The sequence below is a fragment of the Littorina saxatilis genome, linkage group LG10 (genome assembly GCF_037325665.1).
Source record: "Littorina saxatilis isolate snail1 linkage group LG10, US_GU_Lsax_2.0, whole genome shotgun sequence".
Lineage (NCBI taxonomy): Eukaryota > Metazoa > Mollusca > Gastropoda > Littorinimorpha > Littorinidae > Littorina > Littorina saxatilis.
The window spans coordinates 18,484,760-18,503,221 of record NC_090254.1 but is presented as its reverse complement, the minus strand read 5'-3'; the positions used below and the strand labels follow the sequence as shown (position 1 = coordinate 18,503,221).

The window sequence follows — 18,462 nt, the reverse complement described above, 5'->3', positions numbered from 1 at the left end:
TGCCTCCCTGTAGTCTTTTTCTCTCGTGCGGTGTGTGTGTGTGTGTGTGTTCATTTTGTGCACATGTGTTAGTGTGTGTGTGTGTGGGGGGGGGGGGGGTGGGTGTGTGTGCGCGTGCATGAGTCTGTACTCGTGTGTGTGTGTGTGTGTGTGTGTGTGGCAGTGTGTGTGTGTGTAAGTGTGTGCGTGCGTATGTACAGTGTGTGTGTGTGTGTAAGAAAGACTGAGAGAGAGGGAGAAAGAGTGTGTGTGTGTGTGTGTGTGTGAATGTGTGTGTGCATGAGTTTGTGTGTATGTTTGTGTGTGTGTATGAGTGTGTATATGTGTTTGTTTGTAATGGTGTGTGTGTCCGTCTGTCTATGTGCGTATTTGTTTGTTTGTTTGTTTGCTTAACGCCCAGCCGACAACGAAGGGCCATATCAGGGCGGTGCTGCTTTGAGATAAAGCGTGCGCCACACACAAGGCAGAAGTCACAGCACAGGCTTCATGTCTCACCCAGTCACATTATTCTGACACCGGACCAACCAGTCCTAGCATGCACTAACCCCATAATGCCAGACGCCAGGCGGAGCAGCCACTAGATTGCCAATTTTAAAGTCTTAGGTATGACCCGGCCTGGGTTCAAACCCACGACCTCCCGATCACGGAGCGGACGCCTTACCACTAGGCCCACCGTGTATGTGCGTATAAGTGTGTGTTTTGTGTGTATGAGATTTGTGTGAGTCAATGTGTGTGTGTGTGTGTGTGTGTGTGTGTGTGTGTGTGTGTGGTTTTTTTAAGAGAGAAAGAGAGAGAGCGGGTGGGTGGGAGTGTGTTTGTGCGTGTGCGTAAGTGTATGTGTGCGTGTATGTGTGTTTGTTTGTAAAGGTGTGTATGTCCGTCTGTCTATATGTGCGTATGGGTGTGTGTTTTGTGTGTATGAAGTGTGTGTGAGAGAGTGAGTGAGTGCGTGTGAGTGAGTGTGTATTATTGTACGTGTGTAACTTGAGGTATGTGTGTGTGTGTGTGTGTGTTCGTGTGTGTGTGCGTGTTCGTGTGTGTGTGTGCTTGAGAGAGAGAGAGAGAGAGAGAGAGAGAGAGAGAGAGAGAGAGAGAGAGAGAGGTTTGTCTTTCGCTGGGGTATGCAGTGCCTTGGCGTTGCACATCTACTTAATTTCTATTTAGAGGTATTATAGTGATCGAGGCATTCATGTAATAATATTGAAAGTGTAAAGTTAAATTTGTATGAAATGCGGACTGTTGTATGCCTATGGTTGGCTATTTATGACACTTGTCTACAAATGTGGCAGATAAGGTGTGTGGAAGTGTAATTTTAGCTTCATTTTATTCCAGAAAACATGCCTCGAAGACAAGAGGGTGGCCACATACTCGAAAACAAACTGAACTCATCAAGTCATATAAATGTCCCTTTTCCTCTTGTGGCATGTAAAGTAACTTGTCAATTTCAAACTTTTAAAAACGGTAGCAAAATAACTACTGTGAGTTTTCCGAAATTATAAATGTTCAAACCCCAGCAGGAAACTAGTAGAAATATAAACAGATATGCATCACAAGTAGCATTGTTTCTAACAGTTGTTTCAGAGATCTTAAGGGGGCGATATTAGGCGCTCTGGGGGAAACGGGGTATATTTAGATATATACATAGTTTAGCATATGATTGTATTTCAATTTCATGAAATGACTGTGTGTCTGTTTTTTTCATATATTTTCAGGGCCCATTTGTGCATGTTGCTAGCATTGTGGCAACTCTTCTCAGCAAATTTTTCACTTCATTCCGAGGAATTTATGAAGTAAGTTTGACATCACGTGTGCGTTAATGTGTGTGTGTGTGTGTGTTTTTGTGCATGTGTGCATATTGATGTATGCATCTGTGCAGACAGGTGTGTGCATGCACTAACAACAGTACAGTTGTAACGATGTCTGTACCTTAGTCAAATCTGTGTGAATTACATGCAAGGAGAAGGAACTGAACCCTCAAAGTTAGGGGCCTAAAACGATGTTGGATCTTGCTTCAGTAAAGTTCCTTTACTGTGTGATTATGCCTAAATACTGTCAATGATAATGATGATAATAATGGTTGCTTAGGCCAAAAAAAAATAGGTGTGATTAAGGTAACATAGCCAAAACAAATAGGGTAGGAAGGTAGGAAATCACTTTTTTTTTTAAACTTTTTTTTCTAATGTGTACAAATTAAACCTACTTGACAGGGAAATAAGTGTGCGACTCGAGCGCTTTCGCTTTCATTGCGGTTTCTGCACTCGTTTTCTTGGTTGTTGTTTTTTTATTTTTTTTTTACAAATGTAAAAAAAAAGTTATAGGGTCGGCCCCTAAAAATAGGGTAGGTCAGGTTACCGTAACCACACCTATTTTTATTTTAGGCCTTATATAGTGCGAACCACAGAATTATTTTGTGTCTTCCACCTACGAAACACAATGGAAATAGACGTTGTTTGGAAACAACTCTGTCAGGGTTTGTATTGGCTGTGGAACAGTTGCAGGCCCTGATAGTGAGGCACACAATAAAAACGCTGTCGACCAGTCAAGACCGGCGATTGCAACGAGTCATTCCCACTGATATGTATTCTATGCAGTGTCTGCTCGATTTTTGCTCTTTTCTTTAAAAAAAAAAATGCCACGATTCGCTGCCCATGGCCTGCAGTGATCGCTTAGCTCACATGTTTTCCTAACCTTATGAGACCTCAAGCCAAACTCATGTAACTTCAAGCTACAAACATGTGATCTTATGCTAAACACGTTGGCAGCTATTACTGCTGGCCAGCGATCATTGCCACAATGAATCCTGGCTCCTGTGTGCATATTTTCAAAAGAAAAGGTATGGAGCAGACACTGCATAACAATTAACACACACATCAGAGGGAATTAATCACTCGCTGGTCTTAACTGGTTGGCATTGTGTTGTTCACCTTACTGTGAGGGACGCATCTCTGCCACGGTGCATTAGAATGTTGACTGAGTTATTTCTGGAAAACGCCCATAACAACACAATGACTATAGCATACTATGAAACAATGAAATTACATATATAGAAGGCAGTTTAAATGTTGTGCATAGGTGCAGAAGTATGTATGTACAAAGTTAGATTTTCCTGACATTTATATTTCCGGAAAAAGTCTATTACAACACACACAATGATAGCTATGTAACAGCATCCTTAGAAATAATGAAATTACATATAGCAGGCAGTTTAAATGTGCATGGTTGTAGTAGTTTGTTTTTATGTACTAAGTTAGATTTTGTTGTTGTTGTTTAGAATGAGTCGAGGCGGTCAGAAATGTTGGCCGCTGCCTGTGCAGTGGGGGTGGCAGGAACTTTTGCTGCTCCGATAGGAGGTGAGTTCCATTTGCATTTCGCTCACTTGGTGTGAATGAGGTCAGGTATCTGTTGTCTGCATTTTGCTCAGAGGAGTTATTGCCTGTAATGTCATGCTTTTCTCCAAGGTGTAATCAAATAGATGATGTTTAAAAGTATCTCTGTCATGGTTTTTAATGAGCTGCGGAAGATTTATTTCGCTTGAAGCCGAGGCAAGCACTGATCAGTCAAGGCAAGCAACCATAGCTTTTCAGTGAAACCCAAGCTCTGCTGTTAATGTTTTAAAAAGAAAAAGTCAGCGTTTGGAGCAAGCTGCCATGTGTGCAGTACAGTGGAATCCCCTTGTAAGACTGAGAAAATCAGGTCTTAAAAAGGAGGGAGCCTTTAAATGGAGGTAGATTTACAGATGCTATGAACAGAACATCTTAAAAATCAAGGTCTTAAAAAGGAGGGAGCCTTTAAATGGAGGTAGATTTACAGATGCTATGAACAGAACATCTTAAAAATCAAGGTCTTAAAAAGGAGGGAGCCTTTAAATGGAGGTAGATTTACAGATGCTATGAACAGAACATCTTAAAAATCAAGGTCTTAAAAAGGAGGGAGCCTTTAAATGGAGGTAGATTTACAGATGCTATGAACAGAACATCTTAAAAATCAAGGTCTTAAAAAGGAGGGAGCCTTTAAATGGAGGTAGATTTACAGATGCTATGAACAGAACATCTTAAAAATCAAGGTCTTAAAAAGGAGGGAACCTTTTAATGGAGGTAGATTTACAGATGCTATGAACAGAGCATCTTAAAAATCAAGGTCTTAAAAAGGAGGGAACCTTTTAATGGAGGTAGATTTACAGATGCTATGAACAGAACATCTTAAAAATCAAGGTCTTAAAAAGGAGGGAGCCTTTAAATGGAGGTAGATTTACAGATGCTATGAACAGAACATCTTAAAAATCAAGGTCTTAAAAAGGAGGGAGCCTTTAAATGGAGGTAGATTTACAGATGCTATGAACAGAACATCTTAAAAATCAAGGTCTTAAAAAGGAGGGAGCCTTTAAATGGAGGTAGATTTACAGATGCTATGAACAGAACATCTTAAAAATCAAGGTCTTAAAAAGGAGGGAGCCTTTAAATGGAGGTAGATTTACAGATGCTATGAACAGAACATCTTAAAAATCAAGATCTTAAAAAGGAGGGAGCCTTTTAATGGAGGTAGATTTACAGATGCTATGAACAGAGCATCTTAAAAATCAAGGTCTTAAAAAGGAGGGAGCCTTTTAATGGAGGTAGATTTACAGATGCTATGAACAGAACATCTTAAAAATCAAGGTCTTAAAAAGGAGGGAGCCTTTAAATGGAGGTAGATTTACAGATGCTATGAACAGAACATCTTAAAAATCAAGGTCTTAAAAAGGAGGGAGCCTTTAAATGGAGGTAGATTTACAGATGCTATGAACAGAACATCTTAAAAATCAAGGTCTTAAAAAGGAGGGAGCCTTTAAATGGAGGTAGATTTACAGATGCTATGAACAGAACATCTTAAAAATCAAGGTCTTAAAAAGGAGGGAGCCTTTTAATGGAGGTAGATTTACAGATGCTACGAACAGAACATCTTAAAAATCAAGGTCTTAAAAAGGAGGGAGCCTTTAAATGGAGGTAGATTTACAGATGCTATGAACAGAACATCTTAAAAATCAAGGTCTTAAAAAGGAGGGAGCCTTTTAATGGAGGTAGATTTACAGATGCTATGAACAGAACATCTTAAAAATCAAGGTCTTAAAAAGGAGGGAGCCTTTAAATGGAGGTAGATTTACAGATGCTATGAACAGAACATCTTAAAAATCAAGGTCTTAAAAAGGAGGGAGCCTTTAAATGGAGGTAGATTTACAGATGCTATGAACAGAACATCTTAAAAATCAGGTCTTAAAAAAGAGGGAGCCTTTAAATGGAGGTAGATTTACAGATGCTATGAACAGAACATCTTAAAAATCAAGGTCTTAAAAAGGAGGGAGCCTTTAAATGGAGGTAGATTTACAGATGCTATGAACAGAGCATCTTAAAAATCAAGGTCTTAAAAAGGAGGGAGCCTTTAAATGGAGGTAGATTTACAGATGCTATGAACAGAACATCTTAAAAATCAAGGTCTTAAAAAGGAGGGAGCCTTTAAATGGAGGTAGATTTACAGATGCTATGAACAGAACATCTTAAAATTCAAGGTCTTAAAAAGGAGGGAGCCTTTAAATGGAGGTAGATTTACAGATGCTATGAACAGAACATCTTAAAAATCAAGGTCTTAAAAAGGAGGGAGCCTTTTAATGGAGGTAGATTTACAGATGCTATGAACAGAACATCTTAAAAATCAAGGTCTTAAAAAGGAGGGAGCCTTTAAATGGAGGTAGATTTACAGATGCTATGAACAGAACATCTTAAAAATCAAGGTCTTAAAAAGGAGGGAGCCTTTAAATGGAGGTAGATTTACAGATGCTATGAACAGAACATCCTAAAAATCAAGGTCTTAAAAAGGAGGGAGCCTTTAAATGGAGGTAGATTTACAGATGCTATGAACAGAACATCTTAAAAATCAAGGTCTTAAAAAGGAGGGAGCCTTTAAATGGAGGTAGATTTACAGATGCTATGAACAGAACATCTTAAAAATCAAGGTCTTTAAAAGGAGGGAGCCTTTAAATGGAGGTAGATTTACAGATGCTATGAACAGAACATCTTAAAAATCAAGGTCTTAAAAAGGAGGGAGCCTTTTAATGGAGGTAGATTTACAGATGCTATGAACAGAACATCTTAAAAATCAAGGTCTTAAAAAGGAGGGAGCCTTTAAATGGAGGTAGATTTACAGATGCTATGAACAGAACATCTTAAAAATCAAGGTCTTAAAAAGGAGGGAGCCTTTAAATGGAGGTAGATTTACAGATGCTATGAACAGAACATCCTAAAAATCAAGGTCTTAAAAAGGAGGGAGCCTTTAAATGGAGGTAGATTTACAGATGCTATGAACAGAACATCTTAAAAATCAAGGTCTTAAAAAGGAGGGAGCCTTTAAATGGAGGTAGATTTACAGATGCTATGAACAGAACGTCTTAAGAATCAAGGTCTTAAAAAGGAGGGAGCCTTTAAATGGATGTAGATTTACAGATGCTATGAACAGAACATCTTAAAAATCAAAAGGAGAAAGTCTTAAATTGGGGGGTCTTAAAAAGGGGGTTCCACTGTATCAACTTGATGTGATGCCTTCTTCTTTAAAGAAAATATGCACATCTGATCTCACTGCTCACTGCCGTCATGGTTGCTTGCCGCGGCTTCAAGCAGCATAACTCTTCTACAGCCCTTAAAACAGTGACAGAGTTATTGCCCGGAATCATGGACAGTGGACTAGCAGACCTGCTAGTGCCTTATCCCCCTTCTTGTGTACACGCAAGCACAAGACCAAGTGCGCACGCAAAAGATCCTGTAATCCATGTCAGAGTTCAGTGGGTTATAGAAACACGAAAATACCCAGCATGCTTCCTCCGAAAGCGGCGTATGGCTGCCTAAATGGCGGGGAAAAAACGGTCATACACGTGAAATTCCACTCGTGCTAAAACATGAGTGAACGTGGGAGTTTCAGCCCATGAACAAAGAAGAAGAAGACTCCCTCCTTTTTAAGACCTAATTTTTTTTCTCCAGATTTTTTGAGGTCTCAATTAAAAGACCTTAATTAAAAGACCTGTATTGTTTGTTTCAGGGGTGTTGTTCAGCATAGACGTAACAGCGACGTTCTTTGCTGTGCGGAACTACTGGCGAGGGTTCTACTGTATTGTTTGTTTGTTTCAGGGGTGTTGTTCAGCATAGAAGTAACAGCGACGTTCTTTGCTGTGCGGAACTACTGGCGAGGGTTCTACTGTGTTGTTGGTTTGTTTCAGGGGTGTTGTTCAGCATAGAAGTAACAGCGACGTTCTTTGCTGTGCGGAACTACTGGCGAGGGTTCTACTGTATTGTTTGTTTGTTTCAGGGGTGTTGTTCAGCATTCAAGTAACAGCGACGTACTTTGCTGTGCGGAACTACTGGCGAGGGTTCTACTGTATTGTTTGTTTGTTTCAGGGGTGTTGTTCAGCATAGAAGTAACAGCGACGTTCTTTGCTGTGCGGAACTACTGGCGAGGGTTCTACTGTATTGTTTGTTTGTTTCATGGGTGTTGTTCAGCATTCAAGTAACAGCGACGTTCTTTGCTGTGCGGAACTACTGGCGAGGGTTCTACTGTATTGTTTGTTTGTTTCAGGGGTGTTGTTCAGCATAGAAGTAACAGCGACGTTCTTTGCTGTGCGGAACTACTGGCGAGGGTTCTACTGTATTGTTTGTTTGTTTCAGGGGTGTTGTTCAGCATAGAAGTAACAGCGACGTTCTTTGCTGTGCGGAACTACTGGCGAGGGTTCTACTGTATTGTTTGTTTGTTTCAGGGGTGTTGTTCAGCATAGAAGTAACAGCGACGTTCTTTGCTGTGCGGAACTACTGGCGAGGGTTCTACTGTATTGTTTGTTTGTTTTAGGGGTGTTGTTCAGCATAGAAGTAACAGCGACGTTCTTTGCTGTGCGGAACTACTGGTGAGGGTTCTACTGTATTGTTTGTTTGTTTCAGGGGTGTTGTTCAGCATAGAAGTAACAGCGACGTTCTTTGCTGTGCGGAACTACTGGCGAGGGTTCTACTCCGCTGTGTGTGGTGCTCTCGTCTTCAGGTTGATGGACTTCTGGTTCAAAGAGGAAGGTATTAAGTCAAATGTCTGTAAGAGGTTCTCTTATTTTTATTTTTATTTTATTTTCTTAGCAGCAATATGCAGGTTCAGGGCTAGTTCTCCAAAGAGGTGAAGACTGTGGAGTTCTGCACTTGCAAGATTTCTGAAGATAGACATTGTTTGTGTGTGTGTTAGTGTGTGTGTGCATGCACGTGTGTGTGGGCATGCACGTGTGTGTGGGCATGTGTTTGTGAGAGAGAGAGAGAGAGAGAGAGAGAGAGAGAGAGAGAGAGAGAGAGAGAGAGAGAGAGAGAGAGAGAGAGAGAGAGAGAGAGAGAGAGAGAGAGAGAGAGAGAGAGAGAGAGAGAGAGAGAGAGAGAGCAGATTGATCCAAAGCAACATCTCTTGACCTGTCTTTTTTAAATTTAATTTGTTTTATTTCAGAAACAATCACTGCTGTGTTCAAGACCAATCTCAGGACAGAGTTTCCTTTTGATCCTCTGGAACTCTTTGCTTTTGCTGCCATTGGGTGAGTCCATTATCAGATTTCAGTTACAGTTTGAAACAGGGCTGTCTGGAATGTTCCATTAGCAAGAGTCAATATGCACATTCTGAAGCAAAGCGGGGCGGGGATGTAGCTCAGTCAGGGCGGGGATGTAGCTCAGTCAGGGCGGGGATGTAGCTCAGTCAGGGCGGGGATGTGGCTCAGTTAGGGCGGGGATGTGGCTCAGTCAGGGCGGGGATGTAGCTCAGTCAGGGCGGGGATGTAGCTCAGTCAGGGCGGAGATGTGGCTCAGTCAGGGCGGGGATGTGGCTCAGTCAGGGCGGGGGTGTGGCTCAGTCAGGGCGGGGGTGTGGCTCAGTCAGGGCGGGGATGTGGCTCAGTCAGGGCGGGGATGTGGCTCAGTCAGGGCGGGGATGTAGCTCAGTCAGGGCCGGGATGTAGCTCAGTCAGGGCGGGGATGTAGCTCAGTCAGGGCGGGGATGTAGCTCAGTCAGGGCGGGGATGTAGCTCAGTCAGGGCGGGGATGTACCTCAGTCAGGGCGGGGATGTACCTCAGTCAGGGCGGGGATGTAGCTCAGTCGGTAGCGCGCTGGATTTGTATCCAGTTGGCCGCTGTCAGCGTGAGTTCGTCCCCACGTTCGGCGACAGATTTATTTCTCAGTCAATTTTGTGTGCAGACTCTCCTCGGTGTCCGAACACCCCCGTGTGTACACGCAAGCACAAGACCAAGTGCGCACGAAAAAGATCCTGTAATCCATGTCAGAGTTCGGTGGGTTATAGAAACACGAAAATACCCAGCATGCTTCCTCCGAAAACGGCGTATGGCTGCCTAAATGGCGGGGTAAAAAACGGTCATACACGTAAAATTCCACTCGTGCAAAAAAACCACGAGTGTACATGGGTGTTTCAGCCCACGAACGCAGAAGAAGAAGAAGAAATCGGGGGGTCTTAAAATGGGGGTTCGACTGTAGTGCAAAAGTTTTCAAGTGCTTGTGGACCTGGTGACATTTTTGACTCACATGCGAAGCAAAAGTGAGTCTATGTACTCACCCGAGTCGTCCGTCCGGACGTCTGTCCGGACATCCGTCCGGAAAACTTTAACGTTGGATATTTCTTGGACACTATTCAGTCTATCAGTACCAAATTTGGCAAGATGGTCTATGATGACAAGGCCCCAAAAAACATACATAGCATCTTGACCTTGCTTCAAGGTCAAGGTCGCAGGGGCCATAAATGTTGCCTAAAAAACAGCTATTTTTCCCATTTTCTCTGAAGTTTTTGAGATTCAATACCTCACCTATATATGATATATAGGGCAAAGTAAGCCCCATCTTTTGATACCAGTTTGGTTTACCTTGCTTCAAGGTCAAGGTCACAGGAGCTCTTCAAAGTTGGATTGTATACATATTTTGAAGTGACCTTGACCCTGAACTATGGAAGATAACTGTTTCAAACTTAAAAATTATGTGGGGCACATGTTATGCTTTCATCATGAGACACATTTGGTCACATATGATCAAGGTCAAGGTCACTTTGACCCTTATGAAATGTGACCAAAATAAGGTAGTGAACCACTAAAAGTGACCATATCTCATGGTAGAAAGAGCCAATAAGCACCATTGTACTTCCTATGTCTTGAATTAACAACTTTGTGTTGCATGACCTTGGATGACCTTGACCTTGGGTGTGACATGTATTTTGGTAGGAAAAATGTGTAAAGCATGTGAGTCGTATGGGCTTTGCCCTTCTTGTTTCAGTGTGGCAATGGGATTTGGTGGTGCCTTGTTCATACTCACCCATCGCAGAGTCATTCTCTTCACCCGTCGCCACAAGAAGCTGTCTCAGTTCTTACAGAAAAAGTGAGTGTTCATAACTGTATGTATTATGTAGAGTTGTGGTCTGTCTGTGCATTATCATTTGTGTATCTTGCAGTTTATCATCCATTGTCCCCCGAAAGCGGCGTATGGCTGCCTGAATGGCGGGGTAAAAACGGTCATACATGTAAACACCCACGCGTGCAAAAACATGAGTGAACGTGGGAGTTTCAGCCCATTAACGAAGAAGAAGATCATCCGTTGACCATTGTAGTTTATTTGTTGTTGTTGTTTTCTGAATATCTCAGTAACCTGTTTTATCTGTTGCTATTGGGATATTTCAGTTGAACTGATTGTGAATCAAAATATTGTTGGATAGAGTTTTGGTGTTGATCTTTGGTGTCATAACACTAGAACCCCACACTTTGTGTGTAGGCTTTGAATGATGCCAGTTTAACCGATTGTAGATCAAAACATAATTAAACAATTAGCACTAGAAACCCACACTTTGTGTGTAGGCTTTGAATGATACCAGTTTAACCGATTGTAGATCAAAACATAATTAAACAATTAACACTAGAAACCCACACTTTGTGTGTAGGCTTTGAATGATGCCAGTTTAACCGATTGTAGATCGAAACATAATTAAACAATTAACACTAGAAACCCACTCTTTGATTGTAGGCTTTGAATGATACCAGTTTAACCGATTGTAGATCAAAACATAATTAAACAATTAACACTAGAAACCCACTCTTTGTTTGTAGGCTTTGAATGATACCAGTTTAACCGATTGTAGATCAAAACATAATTAAACAATTAACACTAGAAACCCACACTTTGTTTGTAGGCTTTGAATGGTACCAGTTTAACCGATTGGAGATCAAAACATAATAAAACAATTAACACTAGCAAAAAATCTTGCGTTGTTTTTAGCCTTTGAATGATTTTAGTTTTACCGATTGTAGATCAAAACATAATTAAACAATTAACACTAGAAAAAAACTCACGTTGTTTCTAGCCTGTGAATGATTTCAGTTTAACGGATTGTAGATCAAAACATAATTAAACAATTAACACTAGAAAAAAAAACTCACGTTGTTTGTAGCCTGTGAATGATTTCAGTTTAACTGATTGTAGATCAAAACCTAATTAAACAATTAACACTGGAAAAAAACTCAAGTTGTTTGTAGCCTTTGAATGATACCAGTTTAACGGATTGTAGATCAAAACATAATTAAACAATTAAAACACACAAAAACTCACGTTGTGTGTAACTTTTAAACGGTTTCAGTGTAACCGATTGTTGATCCAAACAAAATCAAACTATTTATTTGAAAATCAGTGCTTTTACACTAGACAACTTTACTTTGATTTTTTTCGTGTATTCCAGTCGCTTCATCTACCCAGGGATCATTGCACTCGTTGTTTCCTCTCTCACCTTCCCTCCTGGTCTGGGCCAGTTTTTTGCTGGAATGGTTTGTAAAACTTTTTCTCCTTTGTCTTTATTTTTCCAACTTTTGGATTAGATTAGAGGCTGAATATGGTGTTCGAGTGGGCAATGTATTTATTTTTGAGTCACTTGAGAAAAAGTGACTCTATGTAATCGGTCAGTGTTAGTCTGTCCGGCCGGCCGTCCGGCCGGCCGTCCGTAGACACCACCTTAACGTTGGACTTTTCTCGGAAACTATCAAAGCGATCGGGCTCATATTTTGTTTAGTCGTGACCTCCAATGACCTCTACACTTTAACGATGGTTTCGTTGACCTTTGACCTTTTTCAAGGTCACAGGTCAGCGTCAAAGGAAAAATTAGACATTTTATATCTTTGACAAAGTTCATCGGATGTGATTGAAACTTTGTAGGATTATTCTTTACATCAAAGTATTTACATCTGTAGCCTTTTACGAACGTTATCAGAAAAACAAGGGAGATAACTAGCCTTTTCTGTTCGGCAACACACAACTTAACGTTGGGCTTTTCTCGGAAACTATAAAAGTGACCGGGCTCAAATTTTATGTGAACGTGACTCATTGTGTTGTGAATAGCAATTTCTTCCTGTCCATCTGATGCCTCATATAATATTCAGAACTGCGAAAGTGACTCGATCGAGCGTTTGCTCTTCTTGTTTCAAATTTTGGATTAGATTAGAGGCTAAATATGGTGTTCGAGTGGGCAATGTCTTTATTTTTCCAAATTTTGGATTAGATTAGAGGCTGAATATGGTGTTCGAGTGGGCAATGTCTTTATTTTTCCAACTATTGGATTAGATTAGAGGCTGAATATGGTGTTCGAGTGGGCAATGTCTTTATTTTTCCAAATTTTGGATTAGATTAGAGGCTAAATATGGTGTATTAGTGACGGGCGCAGTGGTGTGGTGGTAAGACGTCGGCCTCCTAATCGGGAGGTCGTGAGTTCGAATCCCGGTCGCTGCCGCCTGGTGGGTTAAGAGTGGAGATGTTTCCGATCTCCCAGGTCAACTTATTTGCAGACCTGCTTGTGACTTAACCCCCTTCGTGTGTACACGCAAGCACAAGACCAAGTGCGCACGGAAAAGATCCTGTAATCCATGTCAGAGTTCGGTGGGTTATAGAAACACAAAAATATCCAGCATGCCTCCCCCGAAATCGGTGTATGCTGCCTGAATGGCGGGGTAAAAACGGTCATACACGTACAAATCCACTCGTGCTAAAAACATGAGTGAACGTGGGAGTCTAAGCCCATGAACGAAGAAGAAGAAGAAGAAGAAGGTGTATGAGTGGGCAATGTCTTTATTTGTCCAACTTTTGGATAAGATTAGAGGCTGAGTATGGTGTATGAGTGGGCAAGCATTCTTTTTGTCTTTGAAAACGGATTGTGGGGCTGGCAGAGGGAAGGGGGGGGGGGGGTGGGGCAGCTCCTGCAGTGTTTGTGATGAAAGAAGAAGTGGAGATGGAAATTAAGGATACATTACTGTCCCTGAACTACTCCATGGGATACAGTGGACCCCCCCCCCCCCCCCATTTTAAGACATCAGAAAATCTCAGCTTAATTTTTTTTTCGTTTTTTTGTTTTTTTTTCATTTTTATTACTTTATTGTCCCATCGCTGGGAAATTCGGGTCGCTTCCTCCCAGTGGAAAGCTAGCAGCAACGGAGTTGCGCTACCCAGGTGTCTGCGTGTTTAAGTGTATTCAGCCACCTGCACTTATGGCAGAATGACCAAGGTCTTTTACGTGCCATTGTGATGACACGGGGGTGGGACATGGCTTCCGTCTCTGGGTCTGCACATAAAGTTGACCCGTGTCCATCCCGGCCCGAATTCGAACCTGCGACCTTCCGATCACAAGTCCAGTGCTCTACCAACTGAGCTACCGGGCCCCCCCAATTTTAGGGAGGGGATAAAAATATCAAGATTAATTTACAGAATTAGTAACAGAAAAAGTGAGAACACCGGATCTTACAAGTGGGGTTCTACTATTGATAAGTTTCTGTTCTAAGAGGTACTTGATGACTTGAGCCTAATAACTTTGAGGTGTTTTTGGTTCATGTTATTGTTGTGTTTTTGGTTTTTTTACCCACGTGGTGATGATTTTTACACATGTATTTTGATAAGCCAAATTACTCTGGTGTGCGTGTGTGTAATGTGTTGTGTGTGTGTGATTTGTTGTGTGTGTGTGTGTGTGATTTGGTGTGTGTGTGTGTGTTAATGTGTGCATATGTGCATGTTTTAATTTGTTTAAAATTTTATTTATTTTACCCATGAAGTTTTTCCACTTTTTTCATGTATTTATTTATATGTGTGTGTGTGTGTGTGTGTGTGTGTGTGTGTGTGTGTGTGTGTGTGTGTGTGTGTGTGTGTGTGTGTGTGCGTGAATGCGTTTGTCTCCTAGCTGACGAACAAGAAGGCGATCAACGACCTGTTCAGCAACATCACCTGGACGCTGGGCCAGGTAGAGGACCTGGAGGATGAGGCGATCCTGTCGCACTGGAGGCACCCCCTCACCAACATCTACATCAGCCTCGTCCTCTTCATCATCATGAACGTCAGTACACCTCATGTCATACAGTGCCACTGTGGAACCGCCCCTTTTTATGACCTTCAACAAAATCTGAGAAAACAAGGTCTTAAAGAGGAGGGAGTCTTAAAATGGGGTGCCACTGTATACCTCTTGTCCCACCATTTTACAAACCTTCAACAAATCTGAACAAGTCTGTCTTAAAATGGTCTCCCCGCGGGTTAGGGGGAGTCCCATATTGGTTGGGACGAGAAAGAATTTACCCGATGCTCCCCAGCATGTTGTAAGAGGCGACTAATGGATTCTGTTTCTCCTTTTACCCTTGTTAAATGTTTCTTGTATAGAATATAGTCAATTTTTGAAAAGATTTTAGTCAAGCAGTATGTAAGAAATGTTAAGTCCTTTGTACTGGAAACTTGCATTCTCCCAGTAAGGTAATACATTGTACTACGTTGCAAGCCCCTGGAGCAAATTTTTGATTAGTGCTTTTGTGAACAAGAAACAATTGACAAGTGGCTCTATCCCATCTCCCCCCTTTCCTCGTCGCGATATAACCCTTCGTGGTTGAAAACGACGTCAAACACCAAATAAAGAAAGAAAGAAAGAAAGAAAACAGGGTCTTAAAAGGGAGGGAGTCTTAAATTGGGGTCTTAAAAGAGGGGTGCCACTGTATACCTCTTGTCCCACCATTTTACGAACCTTCAACAAATCTGAACAAGTCTGTCTTAAAATGGGGGTAAATTTAACAGAGGTCCTGAACAGAAAATCTAAAAAATGCATGGTCTTAAAAGGGAGGAAGTCTTAAATTGGGGGTCTTGAAAGGGGGTTCCATTTTAATGTCACACAAAAGTTTGTGTTTGCAGTAAAACCCTCTTTTCAGCCCCTTGCTTTGTTGTTCTCTTGGTTTCCCAAGCCTGACATTTTTTGTAACTGGCTGTGGTGTTACTGATAGCATGTGGCGTTCAATGACCATAGACTGTGCTTGAAAGAGATAAATTTGAATTCCATCAGGATAGTGTGAAATGCAGTTAGCATATAATGCTGTGTGAATCATAGTCAATAGAAATCCAGGGGAGAACGTTTGTGACACAAACCCTGAGTGCTAAGGACATACATTTGAAAATAAAGTCAGCTGGAAGAACTTCAAACATGGCAGCTTTTTTTAAAATTTGTTTTTCTTTTGGATCTAATGTGTATCTTTTTTTTTTTAGTCTAGAGAGCTTATATTTGAAAGGGCTGAATGGAAGTCGACCATGTATCATGTGGTTTTGTGTAGACATTAGACAAGGTGTCAACATTAAGAATGGTATTGGTAAGGTTTTTGAACGTTCAATCACACAACAAAACAATCATTTTTTTCTGTAAGTTAAATATTCCTCAAACCTACCATTCTTCGTTTTTATTTTTATTTTTTATTCTTGATTTGTGAAGATTAGCAGTCTTTTTGTTTCATATTTGTTCATACAAGGTGAGTTTAAAAGAAGGCTTGTTTTGTTGCTTTCAGTTTATCATGGCTGTGTTTTCCAATACCTTGCCTCTGCCTGCCGGGGTCTTTGTGCCTGTCTTTACTATTGGTGAGACTGCTTTCTCTTTGTGCCTGTCTTTACTATTGGTGAGACTGCTTTCTCTTTGTGCCTGTCTTTACTATTGGTGAGACTGCTTTCTCTTTGTGCCTGTCTTTACTATTGGTGAGACTGTTTTCTCTTTGTGCCTGTCTTTACTATTGGTGAGACTGCTTTCTCTTTGTGCCTGTCTTTACTATTGGTGAGACTGTTTTCTCTTTGTGCCTGTCTTTACTATTGGTGAGACTGCTTTCTCTTTGTGCCTGTCTTTACTATTGGTGAGACTGTTTTCTCTTTGTGCCTGTCTTTACTATTGGTGAGACAGCTTTCTCTTTGTGCCTGTCTTTACTATTGGTGAGACTGCTTTCTCTTTGTGCCTGTCTTTACTATTGGTGAGACAGCTTTCTCTTTGTGCCTGTCTTTACTATTGGTGAGACTGCTTTCTCTTTGTGCCTGTCTTTACTATTGGTGAGACTGCTTTCTCTTTGTGCCTGTCTTTACTATTGGTGAGACTGTTTTCTCTTTGTGCCTGTCTTTACTATTGGTGAGACTGCTTTCTCTTTGTGCCTGTCTTTACTATTGGTGAGACTGCTATCTCTTTGTGCCTGTCTTTACTATTGGTGAGACTGCTTTCTCTTTGTGCCTGTCTTTACTATTGGTGAGACTGCTTTCTGCCTGTCTTTACTATTGGTGAGACTGCTTTCTGCCTGTCTTTACTATTGGTGAGACTGCTTTCTCTTTCTGCCTGTCTTTACTATTGGTGAGACTGCTTTCTCTTTGTGCCTGTCTTTACTATTGGTGAGACTGCTTTCTCTTTGTGTCTGTCTTTACTATTGGTGAGACTGCTTTCTCTCTGTGCCTGTCTTTACTATTGGTGAGACTGCTTTCTGCCTGTCTTTACTATTGGTGAGACTGCTTTCTCTTTCTGCCTGTCTTTTCTATTGGTGAGACAGCTTTCTCTTTGTGCCTGTCTTTACTATTGGTGAGACTGCTTTCTCTTTGTGCCTGTCTTTACTATTGGTGAGACTGTTTTCTCTTTGTGCATGTCTTTACTATTGGTGAGACTGCTTTCTGCCCGTCTTTACAATTGGTGAGACTGTTTTCTCTTTGTGCCTGTCTTTACTATTGGTGAGACTGCTTTCTGCCTGTCTTTACTATTGGTGAGACTGCTTTCTCTTTGTGCCTGTCTTTACTATTGGTGAGACTGCTTTCTCTTTGTGCCTGTCTTTACTATTGGTGAGACAGCTTTCTCTTTGTGCCTGTCTTTACTATTGGTGAGACTGCTTTCTCTTTGTGCCTGTCTTTACTATTGGTGAGACTGCTTTCTCTTTGTGCCTGTCTTTACTATTGGTGAGACTGTTTTCTCTTTGTGCCTGTCTTTACTATTGGTGAGACTGCTTTCTCTTTGTGCCTGTCTTTACTATTGGTGAGACTGCTATCTCTTTGTGCCTGTCTTTACTATTGGTGAGACAGCTTTCTCTTTGTGCCTGTCTTTACTATTGGTGAGACTGCTTTCTGCCTGTCTTTACTATTGGTGAGACTGCTTTCTGCCTGTCTTTACTATTGGTGAGACTGCTTTCTCTTTCTGCCTGTCTTTACTATTGGTGAGACTGCTTTCTCTTTGTGCCTGTCTTTACTATTGGTGAGACTGCTTTCTCTTTGTGCCTGTCTTTACTATTGGTGAGACTGCTTTCTCTCTGTGCCTGTCTTTACTATTGGTGAGACTGCTTTCTGCCTGTCTTTACTATTGGTGAGACTGCTTTCTCTTTGTGCCTGTCTTTACTATTGGTGAGACTGTTTTCTGCCTGTCTTTACTATTGGTGAGACTGCTTTCTGCCTGTCTTTACTATTGGTGAGACTGCTTTCTCTTTGTGCCTGTCTTTACTATTGGTGAGACAGCTTTCTCTTTGTGCCTGTCTTTACTATTGGTGAGACTGCTTTCTGCCTGTCTTTACTATTGGTGAGACTGCTTTCTCTTTGTGCCTGTCTTTACTATTGGTGAGACTGCTTTCTCTTTGTGCCTGTCTTTACTATTGGTGAGACTGCTTTCTCTTTGTGCCTGTCTTTACTATTGGTGAGACAGCTTTCTCTTTGTGCCTGTCTTTACTATTGGTGAGACTGCTTTCTCTTTGTGCCTGTCTTTACTATTGGTGAGACTGCTTTCTGCCTGTCTTTACTATTGGTGAGACTGCTTTCTCTTTGTGCCTGTCTTTACTATTGGTGAGACAGCTTTCTCTTTGTGCCTGTCTTTACTATTGGTGAGACTGCTTTCTCTTTGTGCCTGTCTTTACTATTGGTGAGACTGCTTTCTCTTTGTGCCTGTCTTTACTATTGGTGAGACTGCTTTCTCTTTGTGCCTGTCTTTACTATTGGTGAGACAGCTTTCTCTTTGTGCCTGTCTTTACTATTGGTGAGACTGTTTTCTGCCTGTCTTTACTATTGGTGATACTGCTTTCTCTTTGTGCCTGTCTTTACTATTGGTGAGACTGCTTTCTCTTTGTGCCTGTCTTTACTATTGGTGAGACTGTTTTCTGCCTGTCT

At 41.3% G+C, this 18,462-nt stretch overlaps 1 protein-coding gene across 1 annotated transcript in view; it reads left to right on the top strand.

The window, feature by feature from the left end:
• Positions 1 to 18,462, top strand: part of LOC138978330 (chloride channel protein 2-like) — a 72,391-nt gene that overhangs the window by 29,834 nt on the left and 24,095 nt on the right. Inside the window, exons 7-14 of the mRNA XM_070351042.1 lie at positions 1,713 to 1,790; positions 3,272 to 3,350; positions 7,953 to 8,078; positions 8,491 to 8,575; positions 10,309 to 10,410; positions 11,759 to 11,843; positions 14,234 to 14,386; positions 15,864 to 15,933. Coding sequence (XP_070207143.1) covers positions 1,713 to 1,790; positions 3,272 to 3,350; positions 7,953 to 8,078; positions 8,491 to 8,575; positions 10,309 to 10,410; positions 11,759 to 11,843; positions 14,234 to 14,386; positions 15,864 to 15,933 — 778 coding nt within the window. The remainder of the gene's footprint in view (positions 1 to 1,712; positions 1,791 to 3,271; positions 3,351 to 7,952; positions 8,079 to 8,490; positions 8,576 to 10,308; positions 10,411 to 11,758; positions 11,844 to 14,233; positions 14,387 to 15,863; positions 15,934 to 18,462) is intronic.